Consider the following 27,810-nt stretch of genomic DNA (forward strand, 5'->3'; position numbering starts at 1 on the left):
AATGCCATGCAAAGAATGATGCAGACTCCTGCAGGGTCGGCTTTGCTGTGTGACCCTGGGTGGAAGCAGCTGGAAGGTCTCAGCCCTTCTGCGTTATCCCAGGAGCTGGGGCAGTGCTCGGTCTCATCCCACCTCTGCTAATAGCAAATGCAGAATCCCTTATCTGCGTGCCCTTTTCTCTCATGTAGAGTCACCGACCCTGGGAAGTTCACAAAAAGTTTGGGTGTTGTGTTGAGGGATGTGATTTAACTGGGAAGTATTGGTGATGGTTGGACTGGATGATCATAAGATCATCCAGATCATAAGATCTGAGATCATAAGATCATAAGATCATCCAGGTCTTTTCCAACCTTGAAAATTCTATGGAGTTGTAGCAGATTGTGGGGGTGTAGGTGTGGTATATATATGTACACAGATGGGAATATCTGTATGGAAAAGATAGATCCATGTGTGTTCTGGGCTGCACTGAAAAACGGGTGGCCAGCAGGAGAGGGAGGTGATTGTCCCCTCCTGCTCAGCTCTTGTGAGGCCATATTTGCAGCACTGTGTCCAGGCCTGGGAAGGATGTGGAGCTGTTGGGGGGGGTCCAGAGGAGGGCCACTGTGATGATCAGAGGGCTGGAGCAGCTCTCCTATGAGGAAAGGTGGAGGGATCTGAGCTTGTTTAGCCTGGAGAATGGAAGGCTGTGGGGAGACCTCATTGTGGCCTTTGAGTACTTGATTGGAGCATATAAACCAGAGGGGGAATGGCTGTTTATGAGGGTGGATAGTGATAGAACAAGGGGGAATGGTTTTAAACTGAGACAGGGGAGGTTTAGGTTGGATCTTAGGAAGATGTTTTTCGCTCAGAGGGTGGTGACGCACTGGAACAGGTTGCCCAAGGAGGCTGTGGATGCCCCATCCCTGCAGGCATTCAAGGCCAGGCTGGATGTGGCTCTGGGCAGCCTGGTCTGGTGCTTGGCGTCCCTGCACATAGCAGGGGGTTGGAACTGGATGATCTTTGGGATCCTTTTAAACCCAGGCCATTCTATGACTGTGCAGTTCCATAGTGGAACAAATATAATATGCTGACTATGTAAAACATGGAGTCAGACCTGTGTGATTTGTCCACACCAGGAGGTGATTAGAAAACAATTTGTAAGCTACAAAGCTGCTTGCTGGAAAGGAAAAGAAAATAAAACTACAAGAAAAATGGAAATCATTTCTTCCTGAAAATAGGAAGAATAATGGACCTGACATGAAATTTGGGTGAAGCTGCCTGATTTTATGAAGCTATTCCCATTGTTTTCTTGGTGCTGTGTTTCCCAAATGATTGGTTTCTGGCTGTGCTGCAGCACCAGTCTGCATGTGAACATCAACTCCATTCACCATCTAGGAAGATTAGGACTTCCCTTCTCCCACCAGCACCACTGAATTACAGTTACTCAGTGGTTAAACAAAGGAATCCTTAAAGAAGGGTTTACAGCTGTCCTGTTATCTGAAGTGCTTGGGGCGTTCTGATGCTATTAAGCTCTATGTATTAACAAGTTAAAAAAGAAAAGGTAGGCATCTGATTGGTGTGACAGTTTCTAAGTTATTTGGAAAGCTGTACCACCCAATCACTCCTTCTATTTGATGGAGGTGACAAAGCTCAGTTTAATTTCTGACTGCTGTTTAAATTCTGAAGCTGGAGCTGGTTCCTGGAGCAGAAAAAGCTCGGAAGCTGTCCCTCCTACAAGCAGGCACCTCTGAGCAAAATATGACATCTCGATTTCTGATGGTAAGGTCAGGAGATCTGATTCCAGCATCTAGCTTTCGGCTTCATGCTATGTTAGTGGGACCTTTGGCATCTAGCACTGACCAACAGCAACTGACAGGCTGGTAACAGTGCACCCCAAAACAGTTATGTGTCTATTTATGTTATGAGGGAAAATTGTATCGCATTGAGATTTCCTATTTTTACTCTTTGCAGACCTAACTAGCTGCTGGAAGAATCCTGTACGCCATGTTCACACCATTTTCAATCAGCTGGATGAGTCTGTTGTTGGCATTTTAATACCATTGACCAGGCAGGCAATATGTATGGAGTATTTGGCTCTCTCTACAGTCATGAATATTTGAGTATCTTCAACATGTGGCTCATTGCTTCCATTTCAGGCTGCCCAGAGATGCTGTGGGTGCCTGTCCTTGGTGTTGAAGGCGAGGTTGGATGGGTGATGGGCAGCCTGAGCTGGTTAGTGGGCAGCCAGCCCATGGCAGGGTGTTTAGAACTTAATGATCTTGAAGGTTTCTTACAACCCAAGCCCTCCCGTGATCTTATGATTCTGTGATTTCATTCAGGTTTATTGAGATGAGTTCTCCTAAATGCGCTGTTCTCCATATGATTATAATTGGAGTCTAGATGGATGACTTAAACCAGACACCAAACTTTCTGATGGCCAAAATTAAATGAAATCAATCCTTGACTGTGTCAGTAGTCTGTAACTAGAGCTTATCAGGTAATTCCCAGCCTCCTGCCTGTATTAGTGGCTGCACATAGTGAAAAAGTCTGATGGGATTTTAACCTCTAAAATGTTCCAAAGCAACCAGAGGGTCAATATATTCACTATGCAAATACCTGCAGGAATAAGCTTGTCATGTATGTCCTCAGGTAGCACAGTAGTTAATGGTGGGACTCAGTAGGTCATGCTGAAAGTTGAGTCTGCTGATCTTGAAGGTCTTTTCCAGCCTACATGACCTTCTGCTAATATTTCTGTATTTATTTCTGTTCAGCTCCCAGAAAACCTCCCACCCAGCCCCCAGCTGACCCTGTGATGAAAAATAAAACAGAAACCTCAGTGATGCTGGCATGGTCCCCTCCGAAGATGCACCACCCCATTCCAATCAATGGCTACGTCGTGGAATGCAATAAACTAACTGGCTTCACGTGGGTGAGGTGCCACGAGTCTCATGTCCCCGTCCCAGAGTTCATGGTGAGCAATCTGTCTGAAGAGGCTGATGATCAGTTCCGAGTGTCTGCAGTCAATGTGCATGGACAGAGCCCGTTTCTGGTGTGGAGAGTGTTTATGCAGAATGGCTTCATGAGAAAGGACATGAAGAGATTCCACTAGTTAAACTGTAAAAGAATGAATGTGATTAAAGACAAAGACGGTTTATCCTAGGGACGGTCACGGGCTAAGCAGCTGTGGAGAAATCAGTATGTGAAAAGACAGGGTATGTAGCTAAAGATGAAATATGTATCTATGAGTAAGGACGGCCTAAGGGAAAAGCAAGATGTGTAGCAAGGTGTAGACAAAGCTGCAAAGAAAAAGTATCCATAAGACTAACCACAAAGGTCAGATGAAGTAATGTCTAATTCACCAATCCTGAGCTTAACTTTTGCAATATGCATGAACTTATTACTGATTGTATAAATGAGATGCTGTAACACCTAATAAACGAGGCTTGTTGACCATGATAGCATGAGACTTGTCTCCCGCGGTTACTTCCAACAAATGGTAACCCCGACGTGATAAGGAAAAAAGGGCTGCCACGAGAGAAGAACTGCGTTGGGTTCGGGTCCCGCAGCTAGACGGACGACGAAAGAGCTGAACTTGGAGCTCCGCGTCTCGAGTGACCACACAGGTGGGCTCGACCGATACGTGCTGCCGAAGCCTGGAGGGCTGCAACGGTACCGACGTGATGGACAGGCAAGCAGCATATAATTTATTTACCGCTTTTCTTAGGCGGAGACAGTTTAAGGGGGTAGACTTGGAAAAGGAACTCCCTAAGTTATTAGCGTATGGGTATGCTAAAGGGTTATTTCAGAATCCGCATTTAGTGCATAATCTTGCTGAATGGTGTAAATTTGGAGATGCAATTTTTCAGGGAATGATAGATGGGGAGAAAATGGCTAAAAAATGCGGGAAGTGGTGGCGTGTGGTTTATAATGATTTGTTGCAATATCAGGCAGAAAAGGAAGCGGTAGAGCAAGCTAGTGCTGTGCAGGAGAGGAATAAGAATTATAATGAATGGTCAGATTGCCCGGGGCCCCCTGCAGTGTCCACCGTAAAGTTGCCGCCAGCCGCCGAGCCTGCGTTGCCAGCGGCTGTGGAGCCGAGTGCCCCGTCTCCGTCTCCCTGCACGTCTGTATCAGACGAGCCGCCTGCATCGACCATGGCGCTACAGCCGGCCCCCTCAACCCCCCTTTGCAATGAGCCGCTCCCTGGGGCACAGAGTGACCTGGCGGAGGCCGTCGTGCGGGAGCGGGGGGGGGCTTGGGCTGCGCTGGCGCAGGCTTGTTTAGAGGCGGGAGACGGTGAGGGGTTGGAAGCGGTGCAACAGATGGTGCTGCCGGTGGGGTATTCGCCTAATGCTGCAGGCGGGACACAGGCTGCTATCAGTGCTTTAGATTGGAGGTTGTTGTCACAATTGCGGTCTACGGTCAGTCAGTTTGGAGTAAAAAGTGAGCCAGCGAGACAGATACTGGATTATATCTGGAGTACTCAGGTTTTGTTGCCATCTGATTGTCGGGCTATAGCTAGGTTGATTTTTTCGCAGCACCAACAACTGCTATTTAATGCTTATTGGGAAGAGATGTGCCAACAGAGAGTTGCGATAGTTAGGCAGCCTGGAGATCCCTTGTATAATGTAACCGTTGAAGAACTTTTAGGGGTGGGTCCTTTCATCCGGACGGAGGCCCAGGCTTTATTAGGACCAGCTAAATGTAGAGAGTCAATGTATCTGGCCAGGCAGGCTATGGATAAGATCAAGGCACCAGGTGGGCTGCCGTCTTATATGGGAATCCAGCAGGGAAGAAATGAGGAATTTGGAGCGTTTCTAGATAAGGTAGCTGGAGCCATAGAGAAGGCTGGAGTACCAGAGTACATGAGGGAAATAATGCTAAAACATTGTGCACTTCAGAATTGTAATGCTACAGCTCATGGCATTCTAAGTACTTTGAGGAGTAACTGGACAATAGAGGAGGCATTAGACAGACTATCGAGCGTGCCCACAGGGGCTCAGGCTTTCATAGTTGAGGCTATTAAAGAGCTAGGGGTAGGATTAAAGGCACAGGCTGAGGCTTCTCAGAATCAAGTGTTAGCAGCCCTTGCACCCCTCCAAGCTGCAGTCGCTACAAGCCCACGCTCGCAGAACAGCCTCCGTATGAGATGTTTCCGTTGTGGAAAAACTGGACATGTTCGTCGCGATTGCCAAGCCACTGGGATTTGGCGCAGCAAGTGTCAATCCAACACCCACAACGCTGCTGTATGCTATAGGAAGTCGGGAAACGTGAGAAGCAGCGCACGAAAGAACAGCGGCCGCGCTCCGACACAAGCAGCCGTTCCCAGCCAGCGGCCGCCTGCCCCCCCGCACACGTCGCTCGCCGCGTTGTCAGTCTCTACAGCACCCCCGCCCTCTGCTTCGCCCACGTCGTTCTCTGCACCTCGCCATGCCGCCTCTCCCTCGTCCTGCGCGGCTGTGTCTCTGCAGCCCGTGTGTAACGTGGTTAAAGACACGGATGGACTGAAACCAGGGGATCATTGTGACCCAGGTCCAGTAGATCCAGAAAGAGAATCGGATGCATTTCTTCCTGATGATACTTTGAAGGAAGCAGGAGTGACAAATTTCCCTACAGTGTACTGTGATGTCTTAGAGCAATGCAGAGAAGAAACAATATTAAGGGGTGATGCTAACACGATGCAGACCTTTCCTAATCAGGTCCCCTGTTGGGAATCCCTGCCTTATGAGGCAGTGAAGGAGCTAAGGGAGTCAATAAGAGCATACAGATTTCAGTCAGCCTTTACATACAATCTTTTGGTTACAAACAGTGACACTTACGCTATGACCCCTCACGATTGGACAGCAAGAACAACAGGATGCCCTGGGATGGTGAGAAACTAGCCATGGTTCTGGGAACTCAGCAAGGGAGTAGCTTTCAGTTGATAACAACAAGCTGTTAAGATACTCGGGGATAGTATGTAATTGGGAACCAATGATGAGCTCCACTTTTGCAATATGTATGAGCTAATTATCCGTATTATAAAGGTACACGCAGCCAAGGAATAAATGAGATTCGCTGATCATATGTCAATGACAGGTGTGGTCGTCTGCTTTTCTCCCGCCGTTCTGCAACAAACACCTATATACAAATTTAAGAACACAACGGAGTAACTGTTACTGTTTATTAACAACCAGTTTTAATAATACGATAAAAGTATGTCCTGAGAAAGGGGAACAAACACGCTTCTTCAAGGTTTTTTAGCTGTTCTGGATCTCAGCCGTCGCTTGATGATCAGATGATCACTTTCCTTCTTTTGTTCCTCAGATTCCTGAAGAAAACATTTCAAAAGTTACTCATCTTTTCACACAAGACTGACAAGCTCTTCTTGACCCACGCAAACATATTTCTTCCCCTAAATGGATTTCAGAATGGCATTTGCTTATTATATTTTATTCAGAAAACTATGGGATACCGAGATCATTTTAATGCAGCTTAATCACAAGGAACAAATATGGAGAATGTACAAAATCCTGTTTATCTTAAAAAAGCACACACATCTGAGGAAAGCCTGAAGGCAGCTTTCATTTTGAAATACTTGTTTTCAAAAGAGTATTATAATACTTGTTTTGTGAAACATGAAGCGTTCAGAAAACATTTTTAGCCTCAATCCCTGTAGCTATGACTTGACCAGAATTTCAGTTCTCGGTTCAGTTCCACGTTCTCAGAACTACAGTGAGAAAAGAAATTCTCATCTTCTTCATCCTCTAACAAAAAAAAAAATAACATTTTGGTTTCTGCTCCTATCATTCGTCAAATCATCAAAAAATTCAGAGGGATATTACAGTATGGGCAAATGATCACTATGCTGAACAGAAAAAGGACTCTAATATAATTAAAAGATGCAGTTCCAACAGAGCAAGAATGTTCTTAGCACAATAGCTGCCGACAGAGTCATGAAACTGGCACATCAGATCCTTTGCAAGTTGGCTTAGACAGGAGATCATAGTTTAAGCATACCTAAAAAGCTGTCTAAGTTGTGCTCTAGAAAAGCGTGTAGTAGAATAATCCCACTCCGACACACTGAAATTATCTATGATTCCAAATTAGAAGACATCTCCGTGATTGCTACATCACCTACTTAGTAATCTGTAAGCCAGCCAAACACAGAGATCTTTGAGGACAAACCAAAACAGAACAGCAGGAAGACCAACAAGAATGACTTGGTAGAAGAAAGAAATACCTCAGTACTTTCAACCTCCTCCTGCAAATAGATGAAACCTCCAGTCTGTTTGGACTCCTTAGTAGTTTATTTTAAGCCAAGACTACAGTATAATCGCTTACCAAAGAAGCAGGTATATCTAGAGGGCCAGAAACGACAGTGGAATACAGCTTCCTTTTGCATTGTTTTGGCTTGGTCTCTCCTTCTTCGAGACTTTCACGTTCATTTGATTTAGGAGAACTTACTGCTGACATCAGCTTCTTGGCTAGAAGAAATTTGTTTTGATACATAAACCAATCAACTTACTGGTTTTGTGAGTCTTTAAATCACTGAATGCAAAAAAAGCTTCGTAACAAACTTGGTTTATAAATGACACGTAAAATTTAAGTGAAAATACTCAGAAATTGTATTTGTTCATCGAGGTTCTTTATTGCTTCTATAGCTGAAACAGTTTATAGCTTCAGGTACGGCAGCTAAAGCATGCATTAAAATGGAGTATGAAAGACAATCATGGCTCAGAAGTCGCTGGAAGTCAGAAACTTCAGCAGGAGTTAAACAACAGGCCTAACTTTCGTGCTGACAGAAGCACAAGACAGAACCAACTTTCTCTGTATACTTGTAGGTTTTCACAAATGTAATAATGAATCTCTGAAGAGACGAATAAATGCATTTACTTCATAAATCAAAGGACAACTTAACATGGCAGACAAGTTCTCTAAGAACACATACATTAATAGCCTACAGCAGAAACAAGCCATTCTACAATGTCTAGAAAACATGGAATAAAACTTATTCTACACCAACCTTTAGAGTGTATAATAGAAGGAGAGCTTTGAATAAAATCTCCAACTTTTTGCAGTGTTTCATCCTTCTTTTTAGTCAGTCTTGAAGCATGTACTCGCTTTCTCAGGAAGTAGTCTTTTCCGGATTTCTGTTCAACAGAGATGTGAACATGTGAAACAAGAGCATTGTTTAAACTTCATTTTAGTTCAACGTTATTTGAAGTTGACATTTTGAGCTTTACTACTGACACCTCTGTTCATTATGCTGATGATACCACAACGGCAAGTAATGTAGACAATTTTATACCCTTTAGGGAGTTGTCAAAATCTCAGCTATTTCAAGGCATACGTTTCTTAAAGTTTCTTAATAAGGCAGTAGTTTCTTTTATAGTAGCTCCCAAGCTGTGGAGTTGTTTCTTACATAAGCTGTTCTAATTACATAAAATAAACAAACATACAAAACAGAAGACAACAGATGGGAAAAATCTACTACTCATAACTCTGACCATACCAAGGATACTGCTATCACATGTGAACATCTGTTTTTAATAACTGCCATGCATATTAATGATATGAACCTTAGTTTAATACAAGGGCTTCACTTACAAAAGCGCACGATAATACACTAAAGCTTCTCTTCCCAACTATTCAGTGTGCAATATCCTTCCCTCCAAATCATTACACAGTACAGCCATTACACGCTCTGGGGACAGACTGACTTGCCCTTTGGTTAGCTTATGGAATTTAATAGGAAGAGCTCATAAGCATGTAAGATTCCCATTTAGGTATACACATAAGGATAAGACACTGCTTCTTTCGTGTGACCACACAATTACAGGAAGTCCCAAGCTAGCTTCACAACTAGAACAAAAACCAACCATTTTCTCGTCACTTGCAGAGGGTGAATTAAAAGCCATGACAGATTTTGTATTTTTCGTGTTCTCACTTTTCACAAAATCCTGGGAAAATAAGACAAGTTTCAGCCATGATTCTTTTGGAAAGAACAATTGATGTCACAAAAGTGAACACTTTAAACACCTTTGCTAATAGTAGGGAAGTATTTGCTAGTGGTAACTATTCCACTGTAAATCAAATAATAAATAAGCATTCAATTATAAAAACAGGACATTAAGATATCAGTATTAGACATCTCATGATGTCTAAAAAGCTGATTTATGTCTACAGGTTTCAAAGAAAATACACAATGAAGTTAAGAGAAATTCCCTTCTCTTAAACCATTATCACTGAGCTTGGCTATTAGTTTTGTTCATTAAAGCAGTTCATTAATTAAATTCTTCAACTACTTTACTGAGGTAGAAATAGCATTTTTAATGCTCGTTTTTAATGCTTTTTTTAATTGTAGAAAGACAAAAAGTAGTCAGAGCCACTTTATCAGGCTCTGCTAAGAATCTGAATGGAGTATCACCACCCACTGTATTTCCAAGAATTAAGTTGGTTAATAAATACTTTGTTTTTAAAATATATGTAACTGCTATTTTATGAAAGTTAGCAATTAAAAACTTATATAGGAATGATTGACATCATCTGCTAACAAAACAATATCCAGAAATTCTGCAGAGGAAGAAAATAAGTTCAATTTGCTGTGCCCGTTTCAGTGGCTCCATGAATTTTTTCCAAGTAACTTATCTAATCATGAGCCACTTCATAAGCATTAACATGAGGAGAGTTTTCAACAGCACCTGACAAAAATTCATCACACAATTGTTTCAACAGCTTTTATTCCTATCAAAGGCTATAAAAACAGGTGATCTGATCACCTTGAAAGGGAGAAATAAATTAAAACTTGGGAATTGTTTAGAGAACATGAGATCTTTTCCTACTCATTCCTTATCAAAAGCAATACAATCACAACATTTTCAGATCTGAAGTTTCATACTAACCTCAGATTCATTTAATGAAGTGAGGCTCCTAGTACATCGACGTGACAAATAATTGTCTTCAGCTTTGCATCTTAATGGAATACTTTTTCCAGTTTTAGTTTTGCTTTGCTGTTTCCTAGGCTGTAAATATTTAAAAGGAGTAAAGATTAGGCTATGCATTAGACCTCCAAAATATCTCGAGTTTTCTAAAGTTACAGTGTAAAACCTCAAGCTCAGACACCACATGAACACGTAAGCTGAAACACAGCACAAGTGTGGGAAGGTAGTACCTTCTCTGCACGCTCACAGCTGCTATGTTAGAACACCAAAGGCTAAACCTCTGCCTAATCTTCAGCATCCACATACGAATACATGGAAAACTGCATGGAAAAGTTCCATAATGTACACAGAGAGATGGTGTTCTAGTAAATAAAATATTTTTGAGAAGATGAGAGCTCATGTTTGAGTGGAAGACAAAAAGAACCAACATGTACTCATCACTGAATATGTAGTTAAAGGACTATATGCTAAGAAAAATGATTCCAGCTCCAGTATCTCCTAGGAAAACAGAAGAACAAAAAGGTGTTAACAAGATGTTAAGTACTGACTTTCTATAAATATAATCATACCTTTTCATTTACAGAGTCATTCCTTCTACTTTGTCTTTCTTCAAGTAAAGGTATTTCTGGCAAACACTGAGGGCTACTGTGGTTAATGCGTTGTTTTAATTCCTTTATAAAGTCATCTTTGTCAGCCAGTTCTTTTCTTAACTCTTCTATCACAGTTGCATTATCCTAATAAACAGTAAAAACTGCTGAGTTGTGGGATTGGCAAAAGGAATTAACACACACAAGCAGTATTGCAATTACTTAGTAGCATCAGTTTTAGAATTGCAGGCTAGAACACTTAACTATTCAAGAACAGTAACATTTCACGGATTTGTACGGTCACTGTTACAAGTGCAGTAGTCACAGAATTGCCTGGGAAGTTGTAATACAATATATTTTGATTCTTCTATTTTACTTATGTGCTTCAGCCTTCATCTCCCTTAAGATATAATAACCCGAGCTTTTATTTGTTCCCAAATCCTCGGTACTGTGAGAAAGTCAGCAGTTGTAGGGGAAGTTTTGCTATGAGAACATCTTTCTTCTCAGAGAAAGTGAATCCAAACATTCTCAAAAGAGCACAACTCATTTAGTCTTCTGTTTAGCTTCTGAAATTCTATGCTACGGCTTAGATTGGCTATCCTGATTAAAAGCTGGATGTTGAAATAAGAAATGCAACTTCCAGAGATCATCCCCCCTCTGCTTTTTGATGCTTCCCTTAATCTCTCTCCACGTCCCCTTCTGTCTTTTCATGCCATTGTAGATACTACCTCAGAGAAAGCAAAGAAAGTAAGAAACCTGAGACAGAACTACTGTCTGAGTATTGAGCCTAGCTTGGGATCCGGAAATGCTGTGAATTATCAGAAAAAGCTACAGATGTCCAGTCTGATTGTAGGATCATAAGCATCAAACTGACATCTGCTTATCTGAACTACTGAAAAAATTGAAATTTTAGTAATTAACAGAAATTCTGTTTCTGAAGAACAAAAATAAAAGCTGGTGCTTTTTTTGGTTAGTTGCACATGATGTCAATACGACAGTGTTCAAGAACAGAACCACACCCAGAATACAAAGAGCAGGTACAGGAGTCTTACAGAATTTATGGGTAGCTAATCAGGTAGGAGGAAAGGAGAGCTGACCTTGCTTGAATCCTTTAAGGCAGATTGTCTCAGTTCTGCTATTTCTGTCTCTTTTTGTATGGCATTAGAAGCCAAAGTTTTGAGCTTTTCTTCCAAAGCTTCTACTAACTGATCTCTCTCCTCACGCCAATTTTGAAGATTATGGTCCTTTTCCACCAGCTCCTATATTTCATGTTGAAAGAAAAGCATAGACAGTAGAAACAAGCAGAATCTTTAAGACAGCCTAGAACTAATAAGTTTTTCATATAGCATAAATAAGGACTCAAGCTGATAAAAAGAGTTTATGGTAAGAAATTTCAATTAACATATCGTGATGTCACTCAACAAAATCAGGTTATATGCATGTATTACATATGTATTTACTATGCAGATTATTGTATTGAAAACAATCTGCCAGTGCTCTGTAGTGACTAATTATTTGAATATCTTTCATGGTCTACCGCTAGTTTCAGTTGGCCACTTTCATTTTGCTCCAATTTTTTTTTTTTTTTTGACCTTTTTCCTGTTGCTTGGAAAACCTGCATCATTCATTTAATAAAAATTATGAGCAAGTAAAATACCTGCTTAATTTGTTGGATATAGAAGTCTTTATAATCCAGCTCATCCTTAAACTGGTTATTAATCCTTTCAAGTTCTTCCATCTTGTTCCTGAGGGATTCCTCCACAGAACGCATCGTGGACACCTGTAATGTAAGCACAGCTCACGGTTAATTAAAAGACTTCTGTAATCCAACCTGGCCAAATACTTCTTTGTTAAATAAAGAGGAATTCACAAACAAGTGCTGAGTAGGAAAACGACAGCAAGTGCAAGGTTACCAAGGAAGACATGAATTCATTTTTAAGCTTCAATTTTCCACCCCAAGCACACCCAATAAACTTTCAGACTAAGATCCTGCAAAATGGGTTTTAAAATATCTACTTGTTTAATAATTAAATTTTAACTATTAACATCACTGAAGCTGAAATTGAAGAAAAAAAATATACATGCTTATATTAAAGAGCCTCTGGAAATTAGTCTATTTCTCTTCAAGTAAATAGCATTCTTCTTCCCAGTTATCAGCGTTTTTTCACAAGACTTAGGTTTTAGGCTTTGGAGTTACCACGGATACCAATGGCAAGTCACCAGTAACTTAGAGATAATAACAAGTCCCCTCCAGAGGCAGATTAGCTATTCTCTTCACAAACCTTATTCCAGACTACCAACCAACTTTACTTTCCTCTGTTCGTTATCTATGCGAAACCATGTTTTAACTTCTGGTCCCCTCTAGAGCTTCAATGGCAACTTTACCTAAGATTTGCTGCTAGCCACACTAGTGTGAAATTTCCAGCTTCATAGTTAAAGTTTGAGAAGTTTTAACAGCAGAAAGCCAAGCATAATCTTACAGAAAAAAATATCTCAGTTGACTACAAACCTCGCTTTGTACTTGCTGAATTCGTTTCTCGGCATCAGAATGTTTGTCTTTTAGATCCGCATACTCTTCTTCTTTCCTCTGCAAATCTTTTTTCAAATTCAGTACAAGGGCAGAACTCTCAGAAAGAATATTTTCTAGCCTTATGTTAAAAATAAAGAGACAAAGAACATTACTGTTACACATCTCATGGAAACAGCAATTACAGCTTAATCCATGCCCTGCCTGTTGGTTTCTATTTGTAAATAGACTCTTAAATCTATCTAGACCAGTGACAAGATTTAAACAATTACTTTTGAATTTCAGCTTGCTTCTCATAATCAGATGCTGAAGCAATAAATTATTCAGATGCTATTCTGAGGGATATACAACAAAACCACCAGAAATCCCCATATTATTCTTCATTTCCTTGCACACTCCTGTTTTCCCTTGGAACTCAAGTAGCATACCAAAGCATCCTAAAGTAGTAGTTTGGCCATTGATAAGCATGCAAATGCATTAAGTCGAAGGGATGTTCCCATTAACTATTTTTAACTCTAGTTCATTCTCAAAGGGCTCTAAGTTAACTCAGTGGTTACTTACGATTCTATACATTGCACTTTCTCCATTTCACTCTTTTCCTTTTCCCGAAGAGAATGTTTCATCTGCTCCAAGCTGTTTTTCAGCTGCATAACTTCTTGAATCAGATTTGCTTCATTGCTACTTAACTCTTCAAACTTTTTGTCTGCATTTGCAGACTTCTCCTGCAGAGTTGCTGTAACTGTCTCCAGATTAACAATAATAGATTCTTTTTCTTTAAGTAATTCATTGAGTTTTGACACATTGTCTTCCATTGTCTTGGAAGCCTCCAGGCGATATTCAAGCTCTCTTATTTTTACCTCACAGTTGGCAACTTCCTCCTGAAATTGTGCAATCACTCTCTGATCTTCTGCAGTCTTTTCTTCAAAGTCCTGAGTTTTCTTTTCTATTTGCTCATGTAACTGATTCACAAGATCATCTTCCTGACTAGTGTGAGTTGTAATCTCACATAGCTTCATTACAAGTTGACGATTATGATTTTCAGCATTATTCACTCCCGCCTTTAGGTTTTCATTGTCTTGAAGCAGTGCTTTGATGTGCTGACTTTTTTGTGAGGAAACATCAACAATACTTCTGCATACTTCCCAAATCCTTTCAAGACTATAGTTAAAGGAGAGGTCCTGCACAAGATCTGAGATGGAAGAAGTCTGTGACTGAATGCATGCAGAACTAATTTGAGATGTCCCTGGCTCATCTTTTTCACAGTCTGAGGAATCCTTTACACTGACAAAGTCAGTACCGATGGCGTGAAACTCTAAGTGACATTTGTATAATTCATCTAATTTGGTCCGCATTTCTTTTACTTGTGACACTTTATCAATTATATATTCTTTGGCAACTTCTATGTTGTTAGTTAGTTGGGCATTTTTGTCTTCTAGTGTCATATTTATAGATTTCTGTTCATCCAGTTCAGAAGCAATTTCCCGATAGTCAGCTTGACCCTGCAGAATTTGTTCACGGAGGACATCAGCTGTTTCTTCAGAAAAAGAAAGCTCAATACGCAGGCTTGTTACCTGCTTACTGAAATCTTCTTTTTTATTTTTGTCTCTTCTGCATTGTTCTTCAAGCACAGTTAAATGATGTTCCAAGATTTCAGTTCTTTCCCTCAGTGCTAGTACTTCCTTTCGGTACGCGGAGCACTTTTGTTTCATGTGTTCAATTTTCTTTTGCTCTACAGTGTTCTTTTTCTTTCTCTCATTTACAACTACTGTAAAACAAACAAACAAACAAAAAAAAAAAAAAGGGAAAAGGAATGTAGCTCAGATTGATTAAAATCATTATTACATAGCAGTTCACAACACCAAGTAGCAACTTCTAAGTGAAAAACTGTCGTAATATGCAAGCCATACCCCCACATCACATAGTATTTGATACTAGTGAAGGAATTAAAGTCCTCTGAACACGTAATCAGGTGCCTCAGATTTCTATACAGAATTAACAGCAAAAGGTTTTCAGTCTGGAAGAACACTTTTACCATGGCACTACTCAAACCTTCCACTCCACACCAGTAGAAAATCTAATTAGATTTAAGAAACATGGGAACGAGATAGATAATTCACAGCTATATTCTTTCTATCTTCCCTGCTTCAGCAATCCCTATAAGGCAGCCAGGAATCACTCCATCGACATCTAAATGGTAGATAAACAGTTCTCTAAGAAATTTCATTCAAACTCACAGTCCTCTTACTTTCAAAAGAAAGATAAAGCCCTGGACAAGTTGATCACTTAAGTGTTGATATCTGTCTCTCTTATTCAGTTGATCTCTAAACAAAATATGAGGATTCCTACTTCTGTCCACACTTACTCTTTTGCCTATAAAGTTCACTCATAAAGTTGTACATATTTGCAGATTCAAGTTTCCATAAATATTCCATTAGCTTGGGGCTGTTTTTTTCTTTAACTGGTGAGCAATTAGCTAAAATCACATGCATTTTCTTTCTATCAAAAGTGACTTCTGCTGTATTTCATCACTGCTTTAGAATCCAGTTATGTCGATTCCATAATATGCATACTTTAAGTATTAGAAAAATAAATATAAGTCAAGACTTACTAGGGATTGGGTCACCACAACAATATATTCCATGGTGATTCTTGTACAGTCCTTTTATTGCTACAACTACAGAAATGCAGAATTTTATAGCGCCCACGTCAGCCTGCATTACATACAGATTCACATGTACTGCATGGAAACAGCCTCTTAACTCATCTAAGGAGTTTTATATACAGCCCTCAACTGATTTAAAAGTCATACTGAAGAAACAGCAGTGGCATATTCCACCCCAAACCAGGTTTTGGGTTTGATTGCTCACCCAGCAACACTAGTGAGGGGAATATGATTTATAAGTAATCTAAACACTTTATGCTGAAAACAACAAGCAAGCACTAAAGCAAGATAAATAAGACTAGGGAGAAGATGTGTAATATTCAGTCTAGAAGCTCCTTACACAGGAAGTAGGGAAAAAGCATTATAACAGAGCATAGGAAACAAGACCTAAAAGCTCAGAGAATGGTGTAAATACCCTGAACTTGAAGCTGAGATAACCTAGCATCTCCTAAAACACTTTTGCTCGTGCTACTTATATAACTAATTCTACAAAAGAACCAGCACAACATACCTGTGCTCATTGTTCTACTGTGTATATTTAACATAGCTAAAGAATATATATTAAGCGGTTTTTGAAATTGGACGCTATTAATACTCACAAATAGAAGAAAATTTTAACATGATTGAATACTCAGTACTTCTTAACAGAAAACTTCATGCTGACATTGTGACTATCAGCTACCCATTTTAATTCCTATGTGGAGCATTGCTGTCATTAATTGTTAAATGAGAGCTTTGGTCATATGATTAGAACAAACCCACTACTATTTGGAGTATGGAGGAGTCCACATCCCTCCCTCAGTCTCTGGTAAGATGCTTATATGTGATGCCATTCAGTGGTCACATTAGGATTCAATATTTATGCCAAATAAAGGCAGCAGGGACAAATCATCCAAGAACAGCATCTCATCCAAAGAAGGCCTTGACTTTCTCCCTTGCACATATTTTGCAAGAGGAATACAAGAAAGGAAGGGAATACAGCTAAGTTTTAGATTTTCCCTTCTACATTGTATATGCCTTCCGTAATTCTAGGAACACTGATGCTCAGCTGTGCCCAGAAGTGAAGTTAAATGCATCAGAGCTTATCCAAACCATTTTGCTCAAATATTGCCCATGAGCGAGCAATTAGCAGGTCGTCAACAATTTTGATAGTTGCTTCAGGAAAAACAAAACAAACAAACTAAAAAAAGCACTTGAACAGCTGATGCTACTCAGAAGATCAGCAACAGCAGTTGAAACAATCCTAAAGAAACTGCTTTAAAACTATTACCAAATCTGCAAGTTCATCAACAGATGAGGAAAAAGCAGCAAAAAGGAAAAAAATAGTGCAAAAAACTTTTATTCTTAAGCATTCAAAAATGAACAGCATAGGACCTTCTGAAAAAGGGATATTTACATAACAGTTACTTCTATTTACAGTTTAACACAGTGGCTTTTCTCCTTATACCATAAGGTACGCGCTTCACAGCCTTTTGCTTCTTATCCGGAATAGGAAGCAATTTATTGTTTTGGAAGACACCCTGTTCAACGATGGAAGAAACTGTACCTTTCTTTGGAGGTGGCTCTTCCACAGTAGGCTTATCCTCGTCAGTACTGTGCTTTCTTCCCAATTCCAACTCAGTTTTCTCTTGTTTCAGTGCTTTAACTGAAAGCACTGAAAATTGGCTGCTTTCAGTTCCTTTATTAGTGTTCTCTTCTGCCGGTTCTGCTTTAATGGTAGTTAAATGGTAGGTAGTCTTTTCCTGTATTGATATAAGATCAGTTACATTGAAGCTTAACAAAAGGAGCACTTAAGTCTCAGTAATCTTCTGTAGGCAAATATTTACACAAAACCATACAGCTAAAATATTTACCCGGTGACTCTATAGACATCAGTTACAAATTTCAATAGCAGACAGAACAAGTACACCTTCAGATAATGACAAGTGCAATACTCGGTAGAGTATACAAGGGAAAGCAAGAGCCTAGCAGGTTACAAAGTAAAAGACTTGCACACAATCAAGAGTTTACCAGTTTATCAAAGAATTTCCTGTTTCCAAGAAGTCAACAAAATTACAAACACGGTCAAAGAGCAAATGGTCAGCTCTCATACAAGTTCATCACATCACACTTCTGCTAAGCTGCTAAAATCACTTTCATCGTGACAGATATAATCCAACCTTAAAGCTTAGTCAGCTCTGTCACGCATATTTTAGATTGTGTCCTTGACCACAAGTGAAGCTTCCTTACTTACAAGATGACGATTGTTAAGCCATGCTGGCACTGCCAAGGACTGATTATTCATCTTTAGTAACTTATGAAAAGAAAAGCCTCAGAAGTGTTCAGGCCACACAATCTCACAGATAGAGTTGGAGCCTTGTTCTTGGAAGAAGTAATAGGTGAGGACATGACTACTCATCACAGTCAGCTTTAATACCATGGAAATACTAAGTTGCAGTGATGCAGACAGTCAAAGACTAAGAAGGGTCAAGTTGCTAAGCTTACAAGGTTAGAGATCTGAGTGACAGAATTAACTATAAATGTTTTCAGAGCTACTTAAGGCTACCAAACATCAAAAAAATGAACAAAAACCACCAGAAGTGGTATGCACACATACTTAATCAAGCTAGTCTTCACATATTCAGTAGCTCGCAGTACATTAGTCAGGATAAAGTTTTATGGACTGCATAGAACGTGGAGATATCCTGACCATTCATACTCGTACTTCCAACTCTACTCAACATACTTTTACTGTTGCTCTTCCTCTGATGTAGGAGTGTGAGGCAGGAGTTAGTGGAACACACTGATATTTTTGTTGTTTGTGTTAACAACAACTACCTTCAGATAAATTTGAATTGTTTACAATTTCAAGCGAGTACCAGCTACATACAGAAAATCAGTTTTCCAAAAATGTGTTGATTACAACCATAGAATTAGTGTTTTCCTTTTTTTGTATAAGGATACAGAGATGTGTAAAACTCACATAATCTTTTACTTTTTCTTCTAAATGAGATTTTAAGTCTTGTAGCTCTGTAATAATGTCATCTTTCTGCACCACGATGTCCATTAGCTCTCGAATCCTTTCATTTTGTGCATTCATTTTCTTGGAAATAAAAAATAAAAAAAATTCTGTCATCAGTTTCTAATGTAGTGTTAAGTAGCTGAATTACACAATGCATTAAAGGCAAATTCAGTTAAGCTAAGCTCGGTAAGAAATCTATTAATGGAGCCTACTGGAATAGCATTTTAAGCTACCACAAGTTGGTATTAAAACAATTTTACACAACATCTTCTTGATAAAGTTACCTCAGTTGCTTCTTTAAGTTGCTCAACAGACTCATCCAATTTAATCATCTGCATTTCAAAGTCTGTAACACACAGAAAAGGTTGTATTACATAAGTAGCCAATAGATAGTTTATTAAGTAATCAATTTTTCCAGATATTCTAATGTTTAGGTAGCTTTTGAACAGATTAATTAATTTGCATGTGGTCTTCACTTATTGAGAGTGATTCAAAAGTTTTCTATATTTCTTGGAACGAAAACATTGCATCAACAAGACATAAGGAAGAGTAGAGATTACAATATAAAAGTAAAAATCAAGATATAGACATTTAACCCCATACTTACGAAAGCGTAAAGCTGCTAGTTGCAGTTTAAAGGAGAGGGGGGGAAAAAGAATAGAAATAACCAAAAACCGTGGAATTGCTGAACCTGAATATACACAAGGAACAAACTATCACTTATCTACAGGCTATGGTTCCAAAGGTAGAACATCTCCTCTAATTCCTACTCAAACTGGTTATTTCTCTTTTAGATTAATGAACTATTTCTGTCTTCTACCTTTCACATCGCATAACTCACCTTTGTTCTTCTGCATCAGCTCTTCTTCAGTTTTAAGTAGTTTGGTGTTTTTCTCTGTTAGCTCTTCTTTGGTCTCCATCAGTTCAAAGTTAGTTTTCTCCAGCTGCTTTTCAAACCAGCCAATATCTTCCTTCGGGTCCCCCAGGGATACAATGGAACTATGTGCTGCCTCAGCTTGCTCTTTAATATCCATGACATCATAATGCACAGAATCAAGAATGCCCTCAGGATCAACACAGGTGTCAGGCACTATGCTATGTTCTCCACCCTGAAACGTAATTTATAATCAGTTAAAACTGGTGAATAGCTGACTACATAATAGCTGTTATTTCTACAGATAGTCTGGATAGCCACTATGAAGACAGCCATACAAGAAGTTTTTAATTTCAGCTTCAAAACCCACCTCACAAATTCACATACAACATGACAGTGATTCGTATGGGGGGAAGATAAGTGGCATTCTAGTAACAGCTAATATATTTTATAGTATTTGATGACCACACTCCTTTTTTTTCTTTTTTTTTTTTTTGTTTTTTTAAATATTACCCCAGATTGATCTCCTTCAAATTTAACGTACAAGTTCGGACTTCCCTTTTCTTTGTATACAGCGTAAATTTTCATTTTGTGTTGCAGAAACAAGGAAAATGCCCAAATTCCCAAAGCTTTCTGAAACTGTTCTTAAGGCTCAGCAACTATTCCTGCTAGATGAAGAATAGATGTATCTTGCTCATCATACAGCAACACAGCATGCACTTCTTTGTAAACAGCCTTGTGTTTCTATAAGATGTGCCCATAACATTTAAATAGTAAAAAGGAAAATATTTAAGGAAAAAAAAAGGAAAATATTTAAGAAAAAAAAAGAAAAATACCAGGGTGTCATGGTTTAATAATTTTGTAATTTTGCTATCAGTATTCCACATCATAACATCATATAAAGCATGAATAATTTTACTGAATCTGCAACTTACAGAAGAAGACTACATCTCCCAGAGAACAACACGATGGGTCACGGGACCTGGACTCTATATTAACTCGGTCGCAGAACAGACTGACGTCTTTCGAGTTCTGGCGTTCAGGGGAGTGTGTGGGAGCCTTCAGCCGTTCGCCCAGATTCACAGTAGGCCTCTCGGTTACGGGACTCATTCTCTCTCCTATTTTGCTTGATTCGTTAGCTCAATTTTCAGTTTTCAATTATATTGTATTATATTGTGTTATCCGGTATTTCGACATAGTATTTAGTAAATAAGTGTGCCTCCTTAGATCGTTGCCGCTGTTTTCTTTTCCTAATTAACTTTTTCCTTTCGGCCTAGGGCCCCTGCAGGGCCCACGGCCCCTGTCATGGACGCAGGTGGACTTTTCGTTCAAACTGTGACAGATTTTGGTGCAGAATGCGGGCAAATTGAGTTGCTGTTTTTCTGTGTTTTCTTCTGTTGCTCTTTTAGCTTTTAACAGAGCTACAAGTTTTTTTTCCTGTTAAGGAGCTATCTTAGGCTTGCGATTCTGCACCTGTGAGCTTGACCTTGAAAGTCCAGGCGGACTGCCAATACTCCGGTTTATTTTATAAACACTGCTGAGCTTTGTTTTTTTTACTTTTTTTCCCTCTCTATTGAAAAAAAAAAAAAAAAAAAAAGTTCCCTCTACTAAGTGTGCTTTATAAGGTACTGCATTTCATTAGTTCCTCTTTTACGATGCTCCAAACATATTGGACCATGTTTAAGCTAGCCTATTTTTCCTATGAAGTTATAGGAATGTATAATAGATTGAAAGCATGGTTAGCAACGCTTATTTGGTATTTGCATGCAGCTCCAGAGGGAGCAACTGATGCAACTAATGCAACCAATAGTACGGATATGGTGGTTTTTGAGCGTGCTTTTCCTTTTTTCTCTGCATCTTTTAAGCAGTCTTCGACTGACCAGTTGTCCCAGTGGACCACACTGTCAATCGTACTAATCTCCCTGAATTTGCTGTTGGTTATTGTAGTGATCTCACTCGGTATCTGGATTTATAACCTCATGAGGAAGTCTTCCTTAGAGTCAGAGAATACTGAGTGTCAGGGAGTGTGGAGAAACTTTGGAGAGACTTTTAGAGGACAGACATCTTTAGTGTCATGGAGCTTTACTCCTGAACACTTAAAGAATCCTGAGAGTTTGACTGCATATTTGAGACAGGAATGTTGTGGCTCAGGCAGATCTAAGGAGGCACAAATGACTTGGGGCCTAGCTAATGCTTATCGGGCCTTATTCAATACCATTCCTGAGAGGGAAGATTTTGAGGTTGAGAGAGAGAGTCTCAGGGCCGAGAATGAGAGTTTGCAATCCAAACTCGACACCCTCCGGTCTGAGCATAACACTCTCCAATCCGAGCACAACGCCCTTCGATCAGAGCACAGTGCCCTTCGGTCTGAGTGTAACATCCTCTGGTCAGAGAAGAACTCCCTCCGGTCTGGGTACAACACTCTCCAGCCCAAGCACGATGCCTTCCAACCCAAGTGTGACACCCTCCAGTCTGAGCACAACACTCTCTGGTCCGAGTACGACACTCTTCAGTCCGAGCACAGCGCCCTCCGGTCCGAGTACAACACTCTCCAGACTGAGTGCGATGCCCTCCGGACCGAGCACAATGCCCTCCAAACCAATTACATGATCCTGAAGCAGTTCGCGTTCCACGACAAATGTGGCGTGACTTTACAAAGGCAGCTCCAGAAAAGCATGCCAGTGCACTTGCATTAGTATATGGCAAAGGGGACAGGAAACCCTTTGTGAATGAACTAATTGGCAGACTTCAGGAACTTGAATTATTTATAAGCGCTACAGAAGTTAATCTGTATACTTCAGCCATTGTCAAAATTGTGGAAAGATTAAACAAAATGGAGGGAACACAAAATGATATTATTGACAAATTGGCTAATGTGCCTGATGTAGATGAATCCACGGTGGTACAAGATGATGGAAACCAGGATTTCCACGATCGCCTATTGAGAAAGCTAAACAACATGAGTTCCTCTCGACCTGTATCATCGGAAATCTCAACCATTAAAAAGAGACGTCCTCGTATTCAAGCAAATGACAATGATAAGTCACCTCGAATCAACGCTGAGACTACACGTCTTGCCTTGTTGCTTTTCCTCTGTAGTCATGGGGAAGACATGAAGAAGTGGTGTAATTCATCCACTTCTGCACTTCAGGCATGAGTGGAAGAATTACAAGGTGAAACAACTACCAAGGTGAACTCTTCCAAGAAGGGGAGAGTTCCAGTTGCTGCAAGCCACCGAGGTAAACAATAGAGGGGCCCTGCCCCCAGCCAGGGTGGGGAAAGGGACAATAGAGTATACTGGACTGTGTGGATTAAGTGGCCTGGCACATCTCAACCACAGAAATATCAAGCCTTGGTGGACACTGGTGCACAATGCACCCTAATGCCCTCAAGTCACCAAGGGACACAACCAATATATATCCATGGAGTGACTGGGGGTTCCCAAGAATTGACTATGTTGGAGGCCGAAATAAGCCTCACTGGTAAAAACTGGCAAAAACACCCTATTGTGACTAGTCCAGAAGCTCCAAGTGTCTTGGGTATCGATTACCTTAGGATGGGATATTTTAAGGATCCCAAGGGGTATCAATGGGCCTTTGGGATAGCTGCTGTTAACACAAATGGTGTTTATCTGCTGTCAGCTTTACCTGATCTGTCAGATGATCCTTCTGCTGTGGGGTTGCTCCAGGTAAAAGACCAAGAGGTACCAATTGCCACCAGAGTGGTTCACAGATGGCAGTACCGCATCAGTAGGGACTCATTGCTCCCCATTCACAAGCTAATTCGCCAATTAGAGAATCAGGGAGCGATTAGCAAAACTCACTCGCCTTTTAACAGCCCCATATTGCCAGTGCATAAAGCCGGTGAAGAGTGGAGGTCGACGGTGGATTACCGTGGCCTAAATGAAATCACACCTCCATTGAGTTCTGCTGTACCAGACATGCTAGAACTCCAGTATGAACTGGAGTCAAAAGAAGCTAGGTGGTATGCCACCATTGACATTGCTAATGCCTTCTTTTCCATCCCATTGGCTGCAAAATGAAGGCCACAGTTTGCTTTTTCCTGTAGAGCTGTTCAGTATACCTGGAACCGTTTAACTCAAGGGTAGAAGCACAGCCCAACAATTTGCCATGGGTTGATCCAAGCTGTCTTGGAACAGGGTAATGCTCCCGAACACTTGCAGTATATTGATGATATTGTCGTGTGGGGCCATACAGCAGCAGAGATTTTCAAGAAAAGAAAACAGATAATCCAAATTCTTTTGCAAGCTGGTTTTGCCATTAAGCGCAGCAAGGTGAAGGGGTCTGCCCAGGAAATCCAGTTCTTAGGTGTAAAATGGCAAGATGGGCATCGACACATCCCAGCAGATGTGATTGAAAAAATCACTGCTATGGCTCCTCCCACCAACAAGACAGAGACCCAATCTTTTCTGGGAGTAGTGGGCTTTTGGAGAATGCATGTCCCAAACTACAGCCACATAGTGAGCCCCCTCTATCAGGTAACACGGAAGAAGAATAATTTCTCATGGGGTCCTGAGCAGCAGCAGGCTTTTGAGCAGAGAAAACAAGAGATAGCCCGTGCCGTGGCCTTGGGGCCAGTACGGACGGGACAGGATGTAAAGAACATCCTCTACACTGCTGCTGGAGAGAAAGGTCCCACTTGGAGTTTGTGGCAAAGAGCTTTAGGAGAAACCCAAGGCCAACCCCCAGGACATTGGAGTTGAGCATATAAAGGGTCTGAGGAGTGCTACACTCCAACTGAGAAGGAGATCTTAGCCATGTACGAGGGGGTTTGGGCTGCTTCTGAAGTAGTTGGGACAGAGGTGCAGCTCCTTCTAGCACCTCACTTGCCTGTGGCCCCCCTGTCACGGACACAGGTAGATTTTTGTTTAAACCGTGACAACTACCCAGAATGCAGCATAAGGGAATTTTTGCCTAGAACTTTAGAGAACTATTTTTAACTCAGAAAGGTCAGAGATAGAAAGTTCACACTGATTTCTGGGTCACCAGCCTCACCGTACATCAGCATTTTTGGTTTTTAAATGATACATAAAGTTCTCAATGGCACTGCTCTAGTCGGTAGCTCTTTCCCTTTCCGTGCAGCTTGCTCTGTGCATGGCTTGTGAACCGCTATTCAGGCCAGACAGCTGCAGCCCCAAAGACCTGCCATAAATGTACAGATTCTACCAGGATAATGTCTTGGTAGTGGAGAAACAGGATGCGCAGTCATATGGCTCTCACACATACCTTGTACAACCAGCTTGGCTCTGGACTGGGCATCACCAATGTCACAGGTGTACATGTCACTGTCACTTTTCTCCAGATTTTTTATGCACAGCTGCAGGTCTCGTCCTTTCTGTGCCCTCTTGTATTTCCTGCCAGGCCTGGGCTCAGCAATGCCTTTCCTCCTTATGACAAAGGATGCGGCTTTCTCGCTCTGACATGTAAAAAGTGCACTTCCACTTTCTTCAATTTTCACATCTGAAAGTTCCTTGATAAAGTAATTAGGTTTTTCTGGAAGGAAAAAAAAAAGGATGAGGGTGTAGGACAAAGGGATTTGTTACCCCAACAAGTCCCAAGCATACAGAGGTGTCCTGAATCTCCTTTGCCCTCATTTCAGAATATCACATAGAGATGCAAAGAGTCTAAGAAGACCACAGAGTCCACCCATTTACATAGGTTTGATAATTCCAGTAGATATCTGGAAAGTTCAATACCATTATACATGCGCTGGTAGGATCTCATCTGATAAACTGCATATAGTTTTGATTACACATATTCAATATAGACTAATTCAGATTGCCATCTTTTCGTGGCTCACTAACACCCAAGATCATAGAATCATAGAATGATCACAGAATCATAGAGTGGCCTGAGTAGAAAAGGACCTCAAAGAGCATCTAGTTTTAAACCCCCTGTCAAGGGGCCACCAACCACCAGACCAGGCTGCCCAGATCCACATCACACTGGAGAATCATTCAGTTTCCAGATTATTTTAAGGAAAAGATTTTAATCCATCATATTTTCTGAAAACTAAGAATTGATCCTGCTCAAGGAAACAGAAGAGAAAAACAGCACCCACAGGCTGCAGATATTTACCTCGACTTCTCTACATGCCATCCCCAGTGTGCTTTTCAACTCACCTTGCAGTAACCCTGGCTTTTGTTTCAGAGTCCTCTGTCTCACAGGTGTACTCCCTGCTGTCCTTGGCAGTAGAGTCATGGATGATCAGAATGGCCCCACTTCCCTCCTGCTGCAAGTCGTACTTCTGGCTTTTTCTGATTGCTTTGCCATCCTTGTACCACCTGATGTTCACATCAGGCTTCGACAGCTCACAGCTCAGGCTGATGTCCTGCCCTGCTGCTGCTGTCTTATCCTCCAGCTGTTTTGAAACCTCAGTAGGTTTTCCTGGAAGAAAACATTGCTTTTTGAGTAACATACACTTATGGTAGGATGCCTCTCTCAAAATACATGCATCTACATGCTGGAGATAAGTTAGAGAGGCACTTGCAACAGACGCCATCCTACAGCCAGCAGTATTCTGCAAAGTACAGACAATAGAATTCCAGGCAGCATTTATTCTCTCTTAAATCTACCCAATTGAGGATGATGAACCATGTCTGAAAACTGCCTCTTTCTTCTCTCCACTCATCACACTGGGAGCCTCGGATGATGCTCTCAGATGCACATGTTCTAGATAGGAATTTGTTGTACAGCTAGATGATGTGAAGGCCATCCCTTCAGCTTATACTTAGAGGATATTTGCTCCCACAGTTCCCTCAACAGATCATTCCTGATTTACTGTTAATGGAACAAGCTGTAGTGAGATGCCCATTTCCAACACTACCCCAGTGCTTTGGGTAGTTCTCACATTTGTGTCAAATGGTTCCTCCTTTTACTTATTTTTAAGAGAAATTCTCAGTGCTTCGAGGTTCAAGTAGAAGGTTGCTATTCACTTTAACCATATTATGAGTTAGCTCTCACGACAATCTTATCAGAAGACAGTTGAAGGAATCAGGCCCCAGAATCTCTCCCATCTCATTACCTTTCACAGACAGAGAGGCTTTGGAGGTTAGACCACGGGCACTAAAAACGACTTCTCCAGCGTCAGTAGGAGTCACACTTTTGATAATGAGAGTATATTTCCGACTCACGTTAGAAGCTTTAAATCGCCCACCACTTTCCACTCTGCTTCCATTCAGTGTCCAGTTGAACTCATCAATGCTTTCATGGGACGGAATGCATTCAAAAGTACAATCTTCTCCCTCCTGGATTTCAGTGTTTTTCAGCCGTTTGGTAATGCCACTATTCAGCTCTGGAAGGTAAGAGATACGTTAGTATGAGGTTTATATGGAGAAAAGGCATTTGTGACTGACATGAGTAGCAGTACTGGTGCTTTAACTCAGGATTTGCAGAACATGGCTGCATTCCTTACTGATGTATTCTCTAAGACATTCTCCACTCAGAATTACCAGAAAGCTATAAAAAAAAAGAGACGTAAATCTCTTGTCTTTGCTCTGGAAGAACTACAATTAGAGCAGCTCAGTCCATGGAGCAGAATGAAGATTCAATGAGCTACAGAGGGAACAACCTAACAGAGAGGACAACTCTAGGATGCTGCGTGAGAAAAAGGGTTTTGCCTATGACAAGAAATTAAATGTTTCTATTAGCTAATTTGATACCATCCTACCCCTACTGGTGTTCAAACCATTTCTCCATTTTAGGGATGTTTAGAAAGGAAATATTTCCAGGACATTCTTGATGTGTTTGGTGATTTTCATGGCAAAATGAGATACATTTACATCAAAAGCAATGGGAATTTTCCAGACATCACTGTGCTAAATTGCAGTAATACACTTCTATTGTAGAAACTATTAAGGCTCGTGGGGGAATAGGTGTAAGACACTGAATGTGCTTTCATCACTCCTTTACTTTCCACAGTACTTACCATGAATGCCGACCTTTGATTTGGCAACATCACGGACAATATCACAGGTATAGAAACCTGCATCTGACTTCTCGAAGTCATGGATAAGGGGACATAGGGTCTTCCCAGACTGTACCAGCTCATACTTGTTGCCAGAAGTGAGCACAACACCGTCCTTCTTCCACACTGGTTTGACCTTCTCTTTAGAGACTTCGCATTCCAATTTAATCACACCCCGCTCCTCACCAAAAACATCATCCAAGGACTTCATGAAGACAGCAGGCTTCTCTGCAATTAAACAGGCAAAACAGAACAATGTGATACAGAAGTT

At 40.8% G+C, this 27,810-nt stretch overlaps 3 protein-coding genes across 3 annotated transcripts; all 3 read right to left on the bottom strand.

The window, feature by feature from the left end:
- Positions 1-5,847: 5,847 nt before the first annotated feature.
- LOC146752599 (kinesin-like protein KIF20B) lies at positions 5,848-9,285 on the bottom strand. Its single transcript, XM_085531786.1, has 4 exons — positions 8,841-9,285; positions 7,985-8,111; positions 7,303-7,445; positions 5,848-6,289 (listed from the first exon to the last, which is right to left on the bottom strand). The coding sequence occupies exons 1-4, from the start codon at positions 8,877-8,879 to the stop codon at positions 6,209-6,211; spliced, it is 390 nt and encodes a 129-aa protein (XP_085387912.1). The 5' UTR covers positions 8,880-9,285; the 3' UTR covers positions 5,848-6,208.
- Positions 9,286-12,965: 3,680 nt separating this feature from the next.
- On the bottom strand, positions 12,966-17,414 carry LOC146752600 (kinesin-like protein KIF20B). Its single transcript, XM_085531780.1, has 3 exons — positions 17,225-17,414; positions 13,578-14,781; positions 12,966-13,137 (listed from the first exon to the last, which is right to left on the bottom strand). The coding sequence occupies exons 2-3, from the start codon at positions 14,723-14,725 to the stop codon at positions 12,966-12,968; spliced, it is 1,320 nt and encodes a 439-aa protein (XP_085387906.1). The 5' UTR covers positions 14,726-14,781; positions 17,225-17,414.
- Positions 17,415-19,526: 2,112 nt separating this feature from the next.
- Positions 19,527-26,061, bottom strand: LOC146752601 (obscurin-like). Its single transcript, XM_085531735.1, has 3 exons — positions 25,696-26,061; positions 24,800-25,066; positions 19,527-19,788 (listed from the first exon to the last, which is right to left on the bottom strand). Exons 1-3 carry the CDS (start codon positions 25,772-25,774, stop codon positions 19,775-19,777), a joined length of 360 nt encoding a protein of 119 aa, XP_085387861.1. The 5' UTR covers positions 25,775-26,061; the 3' UTR covers positions 19,527-19,774.
- Positions 26,062-27,810: the final 1,749 nt, after the last annotated feature.

Source organism: Coturnix japonica, unplaced genomic scaffold (genome assembly GCF_054131305.1).
Source record: "Coturnix japonica strain WE unplaced genomic scaffold, WE-NBRP24 Scf044, whole genome shotgun sequence".
Classification (NCBI taxonomy): Eukaryota; Metazoa; Chordata; class Aves; order Galliformes; family Phasianidae; genus Coturnix; species Coturnix japonica.

Bases quoted from the DNA above. Each gene is read 5' to 3' on its own strand.
- LOC146752599 (XM_085531786.1), bottom strand. From the start codon at position 8,879: ATGGCTTTTAATTCACCCTCTGCAAGTGACGAGAAAATG. The intron at 8,112-8,840 runs GTTGGTTTTTGT...TCTGTTGAACAG, and splicing joins CTGCAAGTGACGAGAAAATG to AAATCCGGAAAAGACTACTT. The intron at 6,290-7,302 runs GTAAGCGATTAT...TGTTTTCTTCAG, and splicing joins TAGATATACCTGCTTCTTTG to GAATCTGAGGAACAAAAGAA.
- LOC146752600 (XM_085531780.1), bottom strand. From the start codon at position 14,725: ATGAAACAAAAGTGCTCCGCGTACCGAAAGGAAGTACTAGCACTGAGG. The intron at 13,138-13,577 runs GTAAGTAACCAC...TTTTAACATAAG, and splicing joins AAAGTGCAATGTATAGAATC to GCTAGAAAATATTCTTTCTG.
- LOC146752601 (XM_085531735.1), bottom strand. From the start codon at position 25,774: ATGACTCTACTGCCAAGGACAGCAGGGAGTACACCTGTGAGACAGAGG. The intron at 25,067-25,695 runs GTGAGTTGAAAA...TTTTCCTTCCAG, and splicing joins AAAGCCAGGGTTACTGCAAG to AAAAACCTAATTACTTTATC.